At 39.2% G+C, this 19,868-nt stretch overlaps 1 protein-coding gene across 9 annotated transcripts in view; it reads left to right on the forward strand.

Annotated features, from left to right (window-relative positions):
• Window positions 1-19,868, forward strand: part of atrnl1a (attractin-like 1a) — a 251,671-nt gene that overhangs the window by 71,715 nt on the left and 160,088 nt on the right. For 8 of the 9 annotated variants that reach the window (XR_006372584.1, XM_044136575.1, XM_044136568.1 and 5 more), the window contains exons 19-20: window positions 8,749-8,985; window positions 9,201-9,338. Coding sequence is in view for 8 of the 9 variants with exons in the window: in XM_044136575.1 (XP_043992510.1) it covers window positions 8,749-8,985; window positions 9,201-9,338 (375 nt within the window). In the remaining variant the exon portion in view is untranslated. Of the gene's footprint in view, window positions 1-8,748; window positions 8,986-9,200; window positions 9,339-11,046; window positions 12,216-19,868 lie in introns of those variants that run through there. The other variant, XM_044136576.1, reaches the window with a different exon arrangement.

Raw genomic sequence — 19,868 nt, forward strand, 5'->3', positions numbered from 1 at the left:
CCAATTATTACTGTGATGAACATCTTTTTTGAGACCATTTTCAAATAATGTATTGATTATGGCATAATAATGCATGTTTTTTCTCTTAAAGAGTGATAATTTTTAATTTTGTAAAGAACACTGGAACTGGAAGATATTTTAAATAAACCAATAATAAAACATGATGTCTCTGTACACAAAATTTATCTTTAAAATGATTAATCATCAGAATGAGAGTTATCGAGGGTGTTTTAATTTGTCATACGTTTAATTGACTAAGGCTTGTGTATGACATTTTTACTTTAGCATAAGTGTTTGTAATGTTTTTTATCAGTTGCTACCACTGGGTTTTAGCTTCAATGCAGTATGTGAATAATGATTTTAGGCAATAGTGATCCTTATTATTAAGAGTCACACAAACACAGATTAACACACACTCCAGCCTGGAGGCAGGGCCACAACTCATGTAACTACAGGGCAGAAAATGAATGTTTACTGTGACAGAGGTGATGCAATCGGAGCTATTCTGTGCCTCGGGTTCATATTTTGTAGCAGTTCACATTAAGTTCAGGGGCTCCCCTCATATAACTCTTTTTTTTGTTTTCTTTTAATGGACTTTAAAATAGGATTTTATTTTCTTAATGTACCCAGTTTTTATTATTTTCATAATACAACAAGACCGATAAGTAAGAAAAAACCTGCACTCTTTTTTTGTCCTTCAGTATATTTTTGCCAAAGTATTTCGAAGCAAAACGTCTAAGATTATTTATTTGTTAGACAAACAGGCACTTCGTTGACAAATATTCTTGTTTCTGAATTTAAAGGCACAGCTTCAAAGTCATATCTTTTGTCTTTTGTTTTGTTTTTTTCTCTCTCTTTCCTGGAGTTGAGTGTAGACAGCAGTTTGAAGTCATGATCGTTTTCCCTTCTTTTGTGCTAACTTCACTTCTTCATCAACTCTTTCTCTCTTTCCGTATTCATCTGAAGCTGGGTGGCAGACGGTGTGTAGGAGGTTTTTGTTCTGCTACTTTTTTACCTTTGTTGCTCAGAGTGCGCTGCTTTGCATAGAATATGACAAATTTCCTTTTATTACCTCAGATAGGACGTTGTTCATTTAAAGTCTATCAGTCTAATTGTTTTCTAACCTTCTGCTTCAACTTTTTGTTTTCTGGAATATTAATGTCTTGTTATATTTCCTATTAAATACAATATTCTTGACATCTGTCTAAGAATTTTATCTTAAAAAAAGATTTGATTGGCTGCAGCGTTGGAGTGTACTGTCATACTTTCATTCCATCTGGTGACAACAGACCTACTTCTTATTTTTGCACACTAAAATTATTTTCAGATGTTTGAATGTTTTGGAAACTTGTCCGATTCACTCCCTTTAGAAAATTGAGTTGATTTAGATGAACTCTTTCTGGAATATTGCATAAAAATAGTTTTAAGGACAATTTTATAACTTCTTATATGAAAAAATATTAGGAAAATGTTAAGTTCATGTTCATATTATGCTTGGTAAATAGCCAAAGTATTTCCTTTTTTGCCATGGTTTTTTGCTTTCATTTTAATATCATAGATATGTCCAGCAGCATTTTAGTCACTTTAAACTTGGCAAAACTCAGCAAGGGTTATTGCAGAAAGTTCTTAATTTTGGCCATTTTAGCCTGTGGTACCAACTGTGTGAACGCCACTGGCCTTCACCTTCCATTATGTGCTCACTGCCTCTGGTCCTGTGCTTGCAATTATTTGGCTTTAAATAACGCTTAAGTTAGGTATATAGATGTCAATTTTTTTAATACTAACTTAGCTAAGGTTATAGCAGCATAAATAAAAACATTTTGCCAACGTGTTGAACAATTTTTGGAGAAATCTGAACTCGCATGTCTTTTGACACTTCTGATGGTGCAGATCACAGAAGTTGCGTTTCCATTCTTAGCTGCTAAAAATGCGGCAATGACGCAGTTACCTGATGTAAGGTAACATGGGCATCCTATTTTTTCCCCCAAATTTAACTATTCTTTGTAAACGTTGTAAGTAGGTCTCTGTGTTAAAATAAAATGCTTAGATTACAGACAGTATCATAACTGAAATGCAACAATTAGGCCTGTCATGATAAATCATAAATCAATTAAACCCACAATAAATTAAAATGATCAACCTCATTTTAATTTATCGACTTTATCATTTCGTCATGCCTTTTTCTCTTTCTGTTCATGACACTGGATGAAAAAGGGCTGAACTCTGGTGCTCTCCGCTGAACCCTCCCTTCCTCATTTCCTTAGTGTAATGAGGCGTGAACTATTGCATCAGGTAGTCGGATGTGCCCATCTTCTCTGTCTAAATCTAATGATTATTGAAGGGCAATATAGTATACAGACTTCACAATCTGTACTCTTTTGGCTGAACGTAGTTTTTATTTCCACTTCCATTTTATGTTGTGTTTAGTTTTTATTCAAGTGCATATTTTGTTAACAGAGACTGAGAGTCCATTTTTTTTTTTGTTAGTTTTTTTTTTTTTTTTCTTTACCAGTTTCAGTGTTAAGTGTTCTTCTGAAAATATAGTGTATTTATTTTTGGCAGGATGTACTTGCTTTATTATGTCATTACATCAGTTTAAAATGGTCTTCAAACAATATTATCATTTATCGCAATAATTTGTGAGACAATTAATTGCTCAGCAAAATTTGTTATTGTGACAGGCCTAGCAACAATAGGACAAGACACTGATTTGTTCTGCATGTAAATGAAGCAAAATGTCATGAAAATCTGTTTGGAATAAACAGATTTTTGTTAACGGCGAATTAAAACCAGATGCTGGATGATTACAGACTTTAGTGGGTTTGCTGCAGCTCAACATTTCATTGGATGCTGGGTCAGTCACAGTTGTTCTAAATAACGTATGTTGACATTTCTAGTTTAACATGAAAGAGTAAAAAAAATCTACCTACTGGCAAAAGCACTGATCTGTTTGATCCATTGCCTTATTTTGTCTGCTGTTTTACTGTGCAAAAGACTAAACTCACTGTCATGATTTGGTGGTGTCGGTGGTGAGGCAGACGCTTGAGACCCAGGTAAAGATGAATGATGATGTTTTTTGTTTTTTTTTCTCTGAAGTGTTTTTGCGGCGCTAGTGGCTTGTATTTTTGCGACAGTAGGCAGACAGGAAGGAGGGTGAGGAGAGGGGGGAAGACATGCGGCAAAGGTCATCGGGACTGGGAGTCGAACCCGCGACGTCCGTGTCGAGGACTAAGGCCTCAAAATGTGGGGCGTGCTAACCCCATGCGCCACCATGAACGCCCCAGAATGATGATGTTTTTAATGAAGAAATAATCCCAAAATAGTCTAAAACACAGGCAGCACTGCTGAGCGGAAACCAGGCTCAACACAAGTAGCAACTGAGTACACAAATGGACTGAGACAGCAACCAACAATACGACAGCTTCGACAAGGACCCGACAGACACACAGGTAACACTAAATACACAAGAGGTAATCAGGGAAGGAGACACACCAGGGAATAATCTAGGGGAGGACAGGACAGCACAGAGACTCAAAGGACATAGAAAACTCAAAATAAACACAGAGAAAAACACATATCCTGATAGTCAGTTGGTTAAAAATGGGGTTTATCCTAAAAGCAACAAAACGTCTCTAACAGATGTATCAATAAATTATACCAAAAAAGCAACCACCTTGTAATATTTTCTTATCAGTCAGTGACAGGTGGAATACATGAAAAATATTGTGTTTTCAGCTGGGATGTAATAGTCTTCAAAAAAAGACTTGTCAGTTCTAGTGTTATTAATATTGTTGTGTTGTGTTGAAGACTGATGCGTTTTGGGTTTGAGCTTCCAGGGATGTGGCAGTTAATATGAGGGAGGATAACTCATTCAGGCTGCATCCAGTTAGATCAGTCAGCATGATCAATCATCACTTTATCAACTCAGACCGGAACATGAGTGGCTTAGCATTAATAGATTTTGCTTTAGAACATAATAAAACTATGTTGAAAATTCTCTCAATGTTTTCTTTCCCCTCAGAGAAAACCTCAACTTGGGTCATATTAACCCACCCTTAAAGGAAAAAAGTGTCACTAGGAAGTAAACGGTACAATTAAATGGTTACTTGGACTTGACAGAGAAAGAACTTGAGATCTAGCCAGCTAAGCATTTCAGAGATGTTGGATGTTGTATTGGGTTCACTATCAAAAAGTAATCATCCCTGGAAAGCATATATTTGAATTCATCTTGTATCATCTATTTGCTCCAGCAGAATTTGATGGCAAGTGTCTCTGAAGTTGGCACTTTACATATCTGTGAGTCCTCATGCTCAACTGTCAAGGCCAGTCAGACATGGTGTTTGGTCTTTTCTCCTGAGCCTGGGGATCTGCACTGCAGCACGTTCTCTCTCTCTCTTTCTTTCTCATGAGAGATCCTGAGAACTTCCTGAGAAAACTGCCCAAGAGAGAAGACAAATACTGCTTTCAAAAGCAACATCATCCCCATATGGTCTGAGTGTAAAGCTGACCAATCACACTCAGTAAGGGCACCAAGCGTGATCTTACTGAGTGACCTTACTGACTTTATATGCACCTTGTCATCTTCCCATTCCTGTTCTATCGGTACACAAGTGACAACATCTCAATCAGCCCACCTTTGAAACTCCTGAACAAATGTGTTTCCATTGACCATATAATTGTGCAATTTGACATTTCAAAGGATCATGGTGCAAAATGTTTTAATAGACTTATTACATGACCAAACTTGGTCATGTGTGATTTTAATTGCATTTTTTATTTAATGGGAATTGTATTTTTTCAACAGAAGAAGAATATTGACAAAGCTTTGTGCATATTTGCAAATGCAGCCAATGGTCTGGTCCAGGACCGACAGGAGGTTGATCAGATAGTCCGTTGGTGTGCTCAGAACTTTACCCGCTGGAAAAGACTGGAAATGACTGTGGACTTCTGGGAAACACCCCACACATTCCTTCCCCTCTCCATCCCCAATAGAACAGTTTACTGTGGATCATTTCCATGTCCTAGGATATTCCCTATTTCCAGACTTGCAGATGTCCCCGCATACAGACACTGTTAGCAAGAATGTCCAGTAGAGACTGTACTTCCGGTTGTAACTGCAGAAGTATCGTACAACCTTCCTTTGGAGCTGTTGGTTATTTTATACACTGCAATTTTTCAGCCTATGTTGTGTTTGTCCCATCACTTGCTATTTCTTTTCAGTTATTATGCCATTTTGAGCAAGCTTTTAAAATTTCTAAAAAAAAAAACAAGAAAATGCAAGTTAGACGTGTTTCTGTCAGGCTCTGGTTTGGAGCCTGTCTCTTCAATGGAAGCAATAAAGTCCTTAATTTGATTTTACTATGTGAAATATAATATTACTTTTTTATACTGTATTATAGGCATTAATTGAGGAACTGAGTGCAGTGAGGCTTAGCAAACAGCTCTTTAAAGGTGACTGTGGTGAGACTAACTTTAATCAGTATGAGTTTTGAGTGGTTCAAGCCAACATGGCGGGGATGGGGGGCACAGGTGTTCAACTAGAAAAACAGTTATGTCAATTATATCATTGGCTATTTTCATAGTTTTAATACCCAGTCAGTGTTGTACTGTCTGGGTTTAACAAAGACCTTTCATCTTAATTTTGTTTAATTACTAACTCAATAATGAAAGTAATACCGCTTTTGTTTTAAAACAAATTTATTTCATGAACAGCCAAGTCACTTTAGGCAAAGTAAATATTTACCTTTGCAGCAAAAGAAGACTTGGCTTTGTGTGGATTAGTTTTATCCTATTGAAACTTCTGTCATTGTCTTTGAAGTATTGACAGAAGTGCAAAATTCAGTGAGAGCTGTCAGAGAGGGGATGGAAATAAGTGAAAGTTAAATTTAGAGGGAAAAACACAGTAGGAGAGAGAATCAAAGACTTGATTTCTTCCTCTGTTATTCCATTTATGCCTACAGGGGATGTGATACTGAAAAAGAAGCAGTGGATGATGGCTTAGTTAGTGGGGGGAGTGAAGGAAAAATAAAAATGTAGATGAGAAATATAGATGGAAAAACCAAGCACAAGTTTGGTTATTCAGCCAGGGAAAGAAGAAGTGAATCAGTGTTGTGTGTTGAATAATGCAACCGCAGCAAATGCACAAACAGAGGATGGGGTCCACATTCCGAGCTGGGATACACGGAAAGAGATGCTTATGAAGCTGGAACATCTGTGGGCTTTTGGAAATGGCTCTCACTGAAAGAGGAAACAAACTTCTCGTGAAAATGCAAATTTTACCCGCTGCCGCATTTGAATAATCTCACTGGCCTGCGAGAGACAATCTCTTGATAAGTTCTGTCTATTGTCGTGTTCACGCCAACGACGCTACAAAGTCTCACCTTCCCCTTTGTGTTTATACGAGTCTACGCTGCGCAGCCTGTCTTTGTGGAGGAAAACTTCTCACAACAGGAAAACAAGTCAAAGCTCTGAGTAAGAGTGAAGCAAAGCTGACAAAAAACCCCAACAAAAAACAAGCTGTAATGTTAAGTTTGGAGTGACATATTTCCAGAAAACACACGCATAAAACAGACAGTTGATTTCTGATGCGTGTCACCTTTTGCCTGTTTTCCTACCTATGCCAGTATCTCAATATGGAGATTTTTTGTTGTTTTTGTGCAGTAACTTTGAATGTCATACCATAAAACAACGTGTCATTTTTTAATTTTCACCTCTGAAGTGCTTTTTGAATGTCACATCCACTTCATGAATACAAATGTCTCTCCAAATGCTGGAAGGTGGTGAAATGGAAAGTCCATTTCTCTATAAATGCTCAGAATTAAAGAAATGTACAAATCTTTTATTGGGAAGGTGACTCTTCTTTGCTAGTCTAATATTGTGATTACAGCCGGACCTAATCTATGAAAATTAGCTCATGTAAAGCAAAAATCTGGGAATATAGTCAGATTGGATATTAACAGGATTACACTTTGATTGCGCTTTTAGTCATAAATGAATTAACATTATCAGCAGTAATCTATCCCCATATCATTATCACACCTCCACCTACAGTCTGGATCATTAACACAAGGCAAGAGGAATCCATCTTTCCATGTTTTCTGTTCCAAGTTTCGATCACCTTAATATTGCAGCAGAAATCAGGACTAACCAGACATGCTGTTATTGTCTGACTTTGGTAATGTTGTGGGAATTCTGTGAGATTCCTGTTCTTTGCTGAATGGAGCGTTAACTGATGTACCGTATATTTCGGAATATATGCGGCTACTTTTTCCCCACGCTATGAACCATGCGGCTTGTAGCCCAGTGCGGTTTTTCTGTGGATTTTTCTTCAACCACCAGGGGGCTCTTTAGCAGGAAGTGAATCATTGGAAGTCAAAAGTGGAAATCAAAGAAGAAAGCGGTAATTTTCGTTTAACAGGGGTCTCAAACTCCAGTCCTCAAGGGCCGCTGTCCTGCGGTTTTTAGATGTGCCACAGGTACAAAACACTGGAATGAAATGGCTTAATTACCTCCCCCTTGTGTAGATCAGTTCTTCAGGGCCTTGCTAATGACCTAATTATTCTGTTCAGGTATGGTGCAGCAAAGGCACATCTAAAAGTTGCAGGACTGCGGCCCTCGAGGACTGGAGTTTGAGACACCTTATTTAGAACAAGCACATGCTAGCAGCAGGTACAATGGGGAACTTTCTTCAAACTCATACCCTCTCATCTTGGAAACCACACAAAGAAGTTCATATGATGTAGCTTTTAAGTTGAGGGTTATTGATCTGGCAGTACAGGAGGGAAATAGAGCCGCTGCACATGAGCACGTAAGCTCAATGTGAACGAATACGTGGTTCGGTGTTGGAGATGGATTGCTGAGTCCGTAATAGCAAATTTATTGTGAAAATCCAAGAGCGGCGATATCAGAGTCTTATAGCCCAGTGCATCTTATATTTGTACGTTTCCAGTTTTTAAAAAAAAACAAACTTTGTAGGTGTGGCTTATTGTAAGGTGCGCTCTATAGTCCAGAAAATACGGTAATCTTAGGGTGTTTTCCCACCTGATTGTGTGATAAAATCAGCTCTACTAGGAACCAAAATTGAAACATTTGTTCCTTTTTTAGCTGCCGTGGTTCTCTTCACACTTCACTGAAACCAACCAGTGAAAACCCTTCTCCAAACCCTTTGAGAAAATGTTCCCCTTCTGTGGGGTGCTGCACCAAGAACCATGGAAGGAAGCAACACAAAAACTTTGAAGAAGACACTGAGCTCAACTTCCTTCTTCACAAAGTGTAAACAAACATAGAGTTTGTTTTACACCATAAAACAAACTCTATGTTTGTTTTATGTCAGATTTTAGCAGTTGTAGAATTTTTCTCCCGTCCTCTTGACCTTCGCAGATCTAGGTTTTTAGTATGTTTTTTTGGTCCAGGTCATAATTGGATTACACTGGACTAAAAGATTATGAGTCTTATAAGTCAACTCTCTTTACTGTAATCTTTCTTATGCTTGTTTTATGTATATTTTATTGTATTTTGGGATATGGTATTTGGTTCCGTTTAAAATAATCTCTGGAGATATTGTATTCCGTCTAGTCATTGCAGCTTCTCAAATATTTTGGCATAGTGGCATAAAATCTGATTCCATTCATCTGGAACCTCTACTTTAGACTGAATGCTTGCTGTTATACAACAACATGTAGAATTTTCCTCAATGCATCTTTTCTGAACTGTTTTTTTTTATCATTTTCCTCTGTCCAAACCCACCAGCTCAGAACTGTTTGGGTCACAGGACCTGCGCTGAGTGCCTGGAGAGAGTCGAGTGCGGCTGGTGTGGCGACCCCAGCAACACCGGCAGAGGCGTGTGCATGGAAGGTTCCTATCGTGGGCCTTTGAAGCCTTCAAGTACCAGGTCTGGATCCAGACTGCGGGACAGGGACATGGTGGTAGATCAGAGCCTCTGCTCTTCGGACAGAGGCTACAATTGGGCTTTTATCGAGTGTCCTGGTGAGTGGACATTTGCACCAAATCCTTTCTGTTCAACAGGTGTGATTACATCGATGTTTTGACATTGTTACAACCACAAACTTAAAAACTCGCTATTCAATGTGTTAAAGTGTAATGTGAACCAAAGTTACAGTCATAAACGGTTTTAGCCACAATTGAAAATAAAAATGTTGCACCTATTGAATCCACCAATGCTGCATTTTGCTTCCTTCCAGCGTGTCAATGTAACGGCCACAGCAGGTGTGTGAACAGCAGTGTGTGTGAGCACTGTGGGAACCTGACAGCAGGGACGCACTGTCAGGCCTGCATCCCTGGTTACTATGGAGACCCCACCAATGGAGGAAAGTGTAACGGTAATACTCCTCTAAAACTCTAAGCCTTTTCTTTCTCTCTTTACAGCTTTTATGTCTTGAAGTGTTCATTCTTTTAAGACAAGGTTGTAATGATTGCCTACAGCCTGATGGGGGCAGTGTTTAAAAGCTATAGGATGATAATATTTGGTGTTTTAGAATGTATTAGTGTGAAGCAGGAGTGGAGAGAGTGTGTTTCAGCTTAGAGGAGACGGAGCAGTTCAGACCGTCCTGCATGTTTTGGTGTCACATGGAAACAGTTACACACTGTGGGGGAAATTTGTGTGGTCATTTGGGTTAGGGGCAACTGTTTGGATGGTTTTATCGCTGTGGGGGATGAATCAGCAATGACCAGAGAGAAAAGAATGAATGAGTGAGCGAGCGAGTGTTAGTGAAGTGAGCTAGAGGTGTAGTCACATTAGTTTCCCTGTGACTGATGTTCGTTTTGGCTTGGTGGCAGCATGACATGAAATTGCTCTTAATCATTTTCTTATTTCCTGACTTTACTGGTGTCTCTGTTCCTGGTGGATTTTCACAGTTAGTGTTGCACTGATGGATGCATGTCAGCCCCCACCCTTTTCCTCCGGGCTGAACAGCCAGTGGCATTCCCTGCTACTTTGGCCTCATTTCTTTGTCTATTCAATCTTTTTGTTGCCTTTATATATAGAATTATGTCTCTGTTGTGTTCAATACTTCATTCTGCCCTTCTGTCCTATTTTTGCATTTCCTTTTTAATTTCATCATTCTATATTTTGTTTTTGCTTACTTACATATTTTTTCTTCTCTGCAAAAACACAAAATCTTCCCAAGTATTTTTGGTCCAGTTTCTAGTGGAAATATCTTAATACATTTAAAATAAGAGGAGCTTGTTTAAAGTTGTTACTTAATATTGATGAATTATTAAGGAATTGGTAAATTGTTTCACTAGAAACATAGGGAAAATATCTTGTTTTAAGTGAAATAATCTGCCAATGGAACAAGTACCTTTGTCATCAAATCTGTTATTGACTTAAAATAAGCTCACATTTCCTGCTGAAAAGTTATTTTTGAGTTAGTTTTGTATGATTTGCACTAGAAACTGGACAAAAACTACTTCCTCAGATTTTGTGTTTTTGCAATGTTCTCTTTTTTTCTATGAATTTTCAAACGAAAGGTGCAACAATGATTTTTTTGTTTTGTTTTCCTATTAACTATATTCTTTCAGTTTTTCACAGTTTTAAGTAAGAGAACAACGTTTATTATTAGGGAAGTTTCTCACTGTTCTGTTTGCGGTAGTGTTGTTCACACATACGTTTTGAGAAGTCCATCACACAGTCATGGAATTGTTGTCCTCTCCAAGTGGCTGACAAAGAGAAATCCAGTCTGTAGCCTCAGAACAATCCTGCAGGGTTGTATAGCATTTAGATGCACAAGGAGAACCCCCATATGGCCCAAATCAAAAACTAATTTTGTTTGATTCACATTCAAGTTGAGTTCAAACTCTAGTTGGATTCTTTACCTTTTGACATTCGTAATGTTTAACACACACAAACTCAAGTTGGTCAGTATATTGCTACTGAACTCCATCTGCTTTCATGTCCTCACATCTCCATGTTCTACCTCTTTCTGCAATACAATCATTTCCTGCCTCGGTTTACACTGACTCCATCTCCCACCCTCGGTTCCCCTTTCCGCCAAGCAATTCATCCTTTTTTCTGTCTCCATTCTTTAGATTTACCTTGAGCTAAAAGGCCTGGAGTAAATGACGTGTGGACGATTAGAGCGCTGAATGATGGAGAGACAGCTCTCTCCCTGCCAAAGAGGAGAGGAAAAGAGGAATCGGATTGTGAATAGAGGATAGAAGGGAGCTGGGACAAGAGGAGAGGAATGGGTGGGAGAGGAAGGACAAGAATTGGGGTTAATGTGGGTGGAAAAGGACAGATGTCCTTGGTTTGAGGACATGATGGAAGAGAAGGAGGGAGGAATGGAGTGGGAAAGATAGATGACAGACAGAGGGGAGGGGAGTCTGTCCATTCTCTGTCCCTGTGACAGATGATTAACTAACCTTGTCAAATCTGGATGAAATGTGTCTGAGTGTGTGTGTGTGTGTGTGTGCAGGGCATTAGTGTCCTTTCTCTTTGACTGGATCATTCACTTTGTCCTGCACACTTACAAAATCAAACCGACCTTTAGAGCTGACAACCAGGTGGATGTCTGTTTGGCCCCTCAGATCATAGACTTTAGACCCCAGACAGAAACCTGTAAATGTGTCAAGCACCTCCCGGCTCATTGTGTTTGACTGATCTCTCGTCTCATTTTCACTACGTTACAGGAGCGTTTCTGAAAAACATATTTTTCACGCAAACGGTTGTGCCAGGCTGTGTTAGTTTTACAGATACAAACACGTCCACACCTGATGTGGACTGTGACTGTAGTCACAGTTGGAAACATGATGCCAGAGCCCGCCGCTTGTTTAACTGCATCTGTCCCGCATAGTCAGAACACAGATGTTATGGTGGATTACGCTGTGGATAACGCTCAGAATGAGATATTTACATACACTGTAATAAAAGAGAACATACAATATATCATCTGTAGGTTGGAATTAACATTTACTGTTTTAGGCCAATTAGGATTTTGAAGATTATTTATGTTAGCTAAGTGTCAGAATAGTGAGATTATTTAAATAACTTTATTCAAAGTCAGAAATTTACCATAAAGATTGCTTTCACCCCATTTCAGTAGAATGAAAAGCCGTCTGTGGGTGTTTTAATCAGGCAATATCCAATTTACAGTCTTCGAAGATATTATATTAATTTTTTAACGCTTTTGTTGTCTGATGAAATGAAACTGGAACTGTTTGACCAAAATGACCATTAGCTGGGTTTCCATGCACTTCAATTTGCACAAATTGTAATTACAAACATAAATGTGCTAAATGGAAACATGCCAATTAAAATAAAAAGTTGTTGTGCTACAATAAGCTGGTTTTTTAGCCATATTGAAATTGGTGTATTTTGCAAAGTGTTTGACGAATGGATACACATTTTTTTCACATGACATGAGTCACACCAGTTAGTGTACAGCAGCAGCAGCTGGCTTTACCACAGGCTCGCACAATCACACAGTTCATCAAGTTCATCACAGTTTCTGAGTTTGTCATTTGAAAGTGTGGATTCCAAAGCTTTTCTGTAAAATCGTCTCCAACAAATTCCTTTAAACACAGCATATATACATAGCAGCTTCCTAGCATAAGGCAATTGGAGCTCCAACTTCTTAATAAGATGCCAGAGTCTCTGATGGCTGATAGATGATGAGCTAGCGATGTGGCTGAAACATAAATATATCTGTTTACATACATTGCTGCCACGATTTTTAATGACTTATCAGTTGAACAAACTTATTCATATGTAATTTTAATGGCATTTCTTATTTAATGGAAACACCGCAATTACAAAAAAGGGTTTTTCCAGCTTTAGCATAATATCTACAAGGTTTTGTGCACATTTGTTATGGAAGCAGCTTTTGTTGTATCTGAAGAAGAAAGAGAAAGGAATAAACAAGGAACAAAAAAACAAAGCCTCAGAACGCCAACTTCAGTTGTCAAGTACGAGGGTGGCATCATCATGCTGCATGTTGTTTTGCTGGACAAGGGACTGGTGCACTTTGAAAAATAGATAAGATTGTAAAGGAAGAATTTTGTGGGTAAATAGTTAGAAACATCATAAGACATCAGTAAAGAATTTAAAGCTTGAGCAGAAATCGGTCTCCCTAATAGACAACGACCCCCAAACATGAACTTTTATTAGAAAGATGCTCTAGAAAAATAATGTAAATGTTTTGTGTAGCAAATGGCTGATATTGGTCTCATTAAAAAATTGTAGGTAGAACTGAAAAGGTTTGTGAAAGCAATATTTTTACAAACCTGACTCAGTTGCACCAGCTCTTTCAGAAGTAACAAAGCTGAGTTCCAACAAAACTCTAACAAAGTAATCTGAAATGACATGAAACATGAAGGGTTAAATCTGATGTAACATAAGGCACTGAGAATCAAAATGTGTATTTTATTTTATATACAGGTAATGTAAATATATGGTTTAAGCAAGTAGTTAAACATGATTGATTTATCTCAGAAGAAGTTCTAGAAGACACGAACCTAAACCTAAAATCAGTGGTGCCCAAAGTCGATCCTCCAGGGCCGACATCTGGCATGTTTTAGTTCTCTCCCTGGTGGTAGTAACAGTCCTTTCAGCATGTCAATGTTCTTATTAGGCCTTCTAATGAGCCATCATTTGATCCAGGTGTGTTAAATGAGGGAGAGAACTAAAACAGGGATTTTGGACACCACTGACCTACATTGTTCACAACTTGTCAACACTGAGGTTGCATAACTTACAAAGACTTTAGTCTACCTTGTCTATACATGGTTATCAAAATATAGTTAATAATTTAAAATTTCATAAAATATTTTAAGTGAATGCCGACACCAACACACACCAAAGGTTTTGAATTGACCCAAGTGTGAGTTTGAAGGTTTCCTCTCGGAGTCAGGCCTGGCAGATGGAGACTTCTGCACCTTGTAACAACAAAAGCAAAAGCTTATAACAGTTTGTCACAAATCTCTCACCTGATGGCTTGCCCCTGAGCAGAGGTATTAAACCTCAAGACGGCTGTTAGTTTTTATTAAAGGAACTCTATAAAAATGGAGAGGGAAGTCGGGAACTTTTTGGTTTCTTTATGTGCAAGTCTTATTGATAAATTCTTTTATTTAACTTAATATATGTAGTCATATCTGAAGGGTCCAAGTAAAAGTATGAATCTTTAGTTGGTCATGTTTGCGGTTCAGAAGGATCAAATTGATCAGCATGTTGGTAGGCAACAAGAATCCGTCAACCAACAATGCAAATCCAGGTGCTTAAATACCACGATGTGGTATGAAGGCCATAATTAAGACTTTTGTGCTCCTTTATTCCTGAAGCCAGCTGCTGATTTGATGAATGACAGGCCAGCATCGGTCGCTGAGCAACCAGCACTGGCTAATGAGAGGGAGATGATTCACTTATGTCAACTTTGGTGAAGGTAGTATGCCTAGGCTGGTCACCCATTGGCTTGCCTTCTTTCTCTGCTTATCATGGAGGCTTACATTAGCATTGGAAAAGTTAATGTTAGTATTGCATAGGCTACAAACTAGCATTCTTAGAATTTACTGTAATCCAACATGGCATCAAGGGTAAGCATACTTTATTATACGGAACTTCTAATTGAAGCTTCAGATTCTGGAAATAGCTAGAAGGCAATTCCACCTAATTTTTCAATAACTTGAACTTCTTTAATTAGCTTTAGTTTCAAATATCAATGCTTTTAATTTTCACAGGTCCATTGAACAGATTTAACTATCCAAAACAAGTAAATTTTGTGTTTTTATTAGTGGTAACAATACTGATTACATGGTATAAATAATATTTGCTTCTTAGCCAAACATTTCATTCTTGAATGTCATGTATTTAAAACCAGCCCAAAAATTGTACACTGGAAAAATAAGTTAAATTTGTTTTGAGTCTTTTTTTGAAAACATTTGGATTTTAATATATTTTTCTAAATATTATGTTGTGCATACACAATGCATAATCTGGCATGCTAAATTTTAGATTTTTTTTTGTTTTGTTTGGTTTTCTTTGTGTGTATGTTCTTTGTAAATCTAGAGTTTGAACATTTATTATACACTTTATGATACCTATTTTGATATTCATTGTAACATGTTTACATTAATAAGAAAGGTGGAATCACCTTTTAGCCATCTACAGAGTCAGAAACTTTAATCAGCTCTTTCTAATTTTCAGAATATTTGATATAAAATTTGAGAAAATTGTTTTAATTTTTCAGGTAGAAATTAGGCCAACCTTGTTGGGGGTGTTGGATGAAACAAAACTGGTTCCTCAGAACACATCTGCTGAGGTTATACCCTAATAATGTGCTTACATCCTTTGATTTCTTGGCTCCTTAATGCAAATAAAGGTTTTTAGGTTAAATAAACTTTGACTCAACCTTTTTTGTGCTTTTTGAAGTAGAAGTGGGCATTTATTCCACAATTTATTCTTATCATCAAACAGTTCTTATCATGATCATTTAGATTTATCCTGACTATAATAAACTGCAGTTTATGATGTTTGTGAACCTCAAAAACTGAGTGTTTTGTCAGTATTGTTAGCTTTACTATTTTTTCCACTATCCGTTTCATGAGAGCATCAACAAATTTCAAAACATGATTAAATGTGACTTTTTTTACCGTCACTTTTATTGTTATAACAATAAACACCGCATAATATCACAGTAAATTTCCAAGTCCACATTGTCCACCCTATTCTGTAGAAAATATATTTCAGCCAAGTACTGAGGATGACTTAAGCTCAGTTAAGTTATCCTCAGTACCTTCCAACAAACATGCCTATGTCCTCTTGTGCTGCCTTTTTTCATCTTCTTCAGGGAAACATCCTGGCATAAATTATCTCATCTTACACTTATGTTTTTTGCTACACCATACAACACTCCTCTGTCATGAGCGTCTATCACTGAGTGGCTTTAGTGCTGCCATAAATTTTTTGCATGATTCACATCAGTAGTTTACTGTCCCAGTCTCGGTGTGGTACTCAATCTCTCTCTCGTTGACCCATCAAAAGAATGCTTTGCTCTATGAATGCATTTCTCCATGAAGGCTCATAGACAAATGCATAGTAACCCTTTGTTAGGCACTCAATCATTACCACTCAATTATTTTCATAATTTTTTAACCCAGTTACTTTTTTCTTTTGCTAAAATATGAACTCTACCTGTAACTCAACATAACAATCTCTGCTGTCCAATAACAGCTGGAGAAGTTGAACGTAGGATCACAAGCCACCTACTTTCGGTTTCTGGTAGGAAAAGAAAACCCTAAATTAAAATTTGATTTGCTGGTGTATTAAATTACAAAACAAAATCCAATACAAATAAAATATTAAAAACTACTAACAATAATATTACACGCATATATGGGGGTTACACAACATTCAGTTTGTTACAGTGGTATGTTTTTAGGCTTAATGTTTATTTTGTGATTATTAATAAGCTATTGCTGTGGTAAGAGGAGAAAACTATAAATAAATCGCTGCACTTTACTGTATGTGGCTAGCTCCATGGCTGGCTAGCTCCATGGCTGGCTAGCTCCATGGCTGGCTAGCTCCATGGCTGGCTAGCTCCATGGCTGGCTAGCTCCATGGCTGGCTAGCTCCATGGCTGGCTAGCTCCATGGCTGGCTAGCTCCATGGCTGGCTAGCTCCATGGCTGGCTAGCTCCATGGCTGGCTAGCTCCATGGCTGGCTAGCTCCATGTGGCTAGCTCCATGTGGCTAGCTCCATGTGGCTAGCTCCATGTGGCTAGCTCCATGTGGCTAGCTCCATGGCTGGCTAGCTCCATGTGGCTTGCTCCATGGCTGGCTAGCTCCATGTGGCTGGCTCCATGGCTGGCTGGCTCCCTGGCTGGCTGGCTCCATGGCTGGCTGGCTGGCTCCATGGCTAGCTCCACGGCTGGCTGGCTCCATGGCTAGCTCCACGGCTGGCTGGCTCCACGGCTAGATGGCTCCACGGCTGGCTGGCTCCACGGCTAGCTGGCTCCACGGCTGGCTGGCTCCACGGCTGGCTGGCTCCACGGCTGGCTGGCTCCACGGCTGGCTGGCTCCACGGCTAGCTAGCTCCACGGCTAGCTAGCTCCACGGCTAGCTAGCTCCACGGCTAGCTTGCTGTTACTGTCTCTTACTCTGCAGTTGTGGAGTCACAATAGCTGGGATCATGAGCGCCCCCTGCCATGAGGCAAGAGAACTGCCTGCCTCACCTCGAATTTGTTCTCTGCCGTTTCTGATCGCTTCTCAGCCACGAAACACGTTACACACACAGCTGGCGACAAAAAACACTGTACATTATATACATAAGCTAAATTATGGAAAATCAGTTCAGATATGAAATGTTTTTTAACCATTTTATTGGTGACGTACAGATAGGAGGAGCATGCTCTCATAGAATGGCAGTTAGCGAGAGGTTGATCAATCCCAGATGAGGCTCAGCTGCTGCTGCCTCATTTCGCTTCCGAGCATTTGAATGGGAAAATGCGAAACTTCTGCAGTTTTGAAAAAAAATTAATCATAATTGGTTAAGCTAAATAAAAAATAATTACTCCACAGTACTGGCTCACTTGCGTCCCCTGACCGCACGTCACTGGTAACTATGGCAACCAGTGACAGTTTAAAAGCCCACTGACTCTTTCTGCAGTCAGGTTGCGCGCGCATCCGTCCTGTTAATAAAAAAAATCCATCAGACAAGCCCGCTCTGAATATCAAAGGACACTGTGACATCACAACGTGACTCCAAAGGCAGAATTCTGACATCACCAGCCATTATATAAGCTCCTCACGTCATCAACTGTCATCACAGCCTTTAGAAGCCTTGTTGATACATACAGAATTTCTTTAACAGTTTACAGATTTACAACTTTGTTTGGTGCAAATTTCCTTCGGTGATTTACATCAAACTTACAGTGAAATCTTAACCGAGATTCTAGAGATTTGATTTTAACTTAGAAACTGAAAGAAGCAAAGCTTTCGATGGAGATCAACCAGCCTAAAGTCGAGGAGACTGAATTTGACATCATTGAAAGAGAATTGCAGCTACCCAACCGACCCAAGCGCAAGAGGAAGAAGGTGCCTTTTGCTGTCTGGTTGGAGCAGCAAGAGATGAAAACTTCAGCTGAAAATATCGAACAGCAGGAGGCTTCATCTGTGATGGACAATGGATCGATCGCCCAACCTCTGGAGGTAGTCGATCAAAAAGGGGACAGACCGACACCTGACAGTGAGCCCATTGTGGATAACCTGGTACCGACTAAAACCTGGACAGAGGAACACACCCCAGCTGACCAAGAGATTTCTGCTGGAAACATTGAGAAGCAGAACGAATCCCTGGTCAGTGGAGAAGAGTCCACCGTTGGAGGGCAGGAGAAAATAGAAATAGTAGAGAAGGAACAGCCCTCCATGTCTGAGGAACAGCCACCAAGGACCAGGCGCAATAAGAAGAAGAAGATGCCATTCAGTGTCTGGTTGGAGACACACGCCCCTGTTGATCAAAGGATTTCCTCTGAGAGTTCTGGAATGGAAGAAACTTCACTGGATACCAAACAAGAATCGATCTCTGTACCTCAGGAGACAGCAGAGAAGGAACAGCCCCTTAAGTCTGACACTGAAAATGTTGAAAAGCTGGACACTTCTCTGCCTGAAGAAGGAGATCAGGACGATTCTTTAAATAAGGATATTTGCACAGAGGAACCTTTGATTTCTGTAACACAACTGGTGACCGAAAAGGACGACATCTCCAAACCACAGAGGAAGCTTGATCAGAAAGGGGAAAAACAATCAAAGGCTAAGCGCATCAAGAAGACGCCGCTGTTGTGGAAATCTTTTCCCGAGCCTGATGCCACCATAGATCTGTCATTTTTTACTGAGAACACTGACATTAATAATGGACCTCTGCTGGAAAACAAAAGTCTTCAGGCAGCTTCGCCCAGCAGGGGAAATAAGATGTTTTGGAAAACGCTGCCCAAGTCAGAACCTCATGTAGATATAACTTTTATTGCTGAGAATATTGAAACGGAAAATGTTTCAATGGCGGCACAAAAAAGTAATGAGGAAGCTTCCTTGACAGCAACTCAACCAAGGTGTACATGTGCTGCTAAATTTATGGAGACTGAACTGGAATACATCAAATTTAGGAAATATCTAATGAATCAGCTTGATGAGATGTTTGATACAAATAAAAAACTGAGTGCGAAACTAAAACAGCAGAAAGATCTGCTGACGAAAGTCCTCTCTGAGAGACAACAAAGCAGGAAACCAACAGTTTCTGTTCAAACTCAGACTGATTCAGAGGAAAACCTAAAGCAGAAACCAGTCAGTTACCAATCGGCTTCATCTCAAACAGAGATGGAGGAACCAGAAACCAGCTCCCAGTTAAAACCAGTCTTTAAAACGATTTCAACGCAGACAGAGATGGAGGAACCAGAGTTGAAACCAGTCCTTCAAACCGTTTCAACGCAAACAGACATGGATGAGCTGGAAACCAGAAGTCACTGGAAACCAGTCTGTGGAACGGTTTCAACTCAAACTGAGGTAGATGTGTTGGAATCCAGTTGCCTGTTAAAACCAGATTATCAAACAATCTCGATACAAACTGAGCTCCCTTTACTGATCCAAGAACAATCGTCTGAAACACAACAGGATGGACATCAGGATGGGCAGACCAAGTTATTGAAGAGATCAGCAGGTAAGAAGAGGAGAGAGTCAGCAAAGAAAGCTGTTTCTGAATTGGAGACTCTGAGTAATGAAACGGTTTCAGAGGCAAACAGAGAACATCAAGGCATTCCAGTACCAGAACCAGTTGGGGATCAGAGAGCTAAAAATGAGATTTACTCAAATGAAACAATCATTGGTAAACTTCATCAGGCGACAGAAGAAGAAACGATTTGGATAACACA

Source organism: Gambusia affinis, linkage group LG13, assembly GCF_019740435.1.
Source record: "Gambusia affinis linkage group LG13, SWU_Gaff_1.0, whole genome shotgun sequence".
Classification (NCBI taxonomy): Eukaryota; Metazoa; Chordata; class Actinopteri; order Cyprinodontiformes; family Poeciliidae; genus Gambusia; species Gambusia affinis.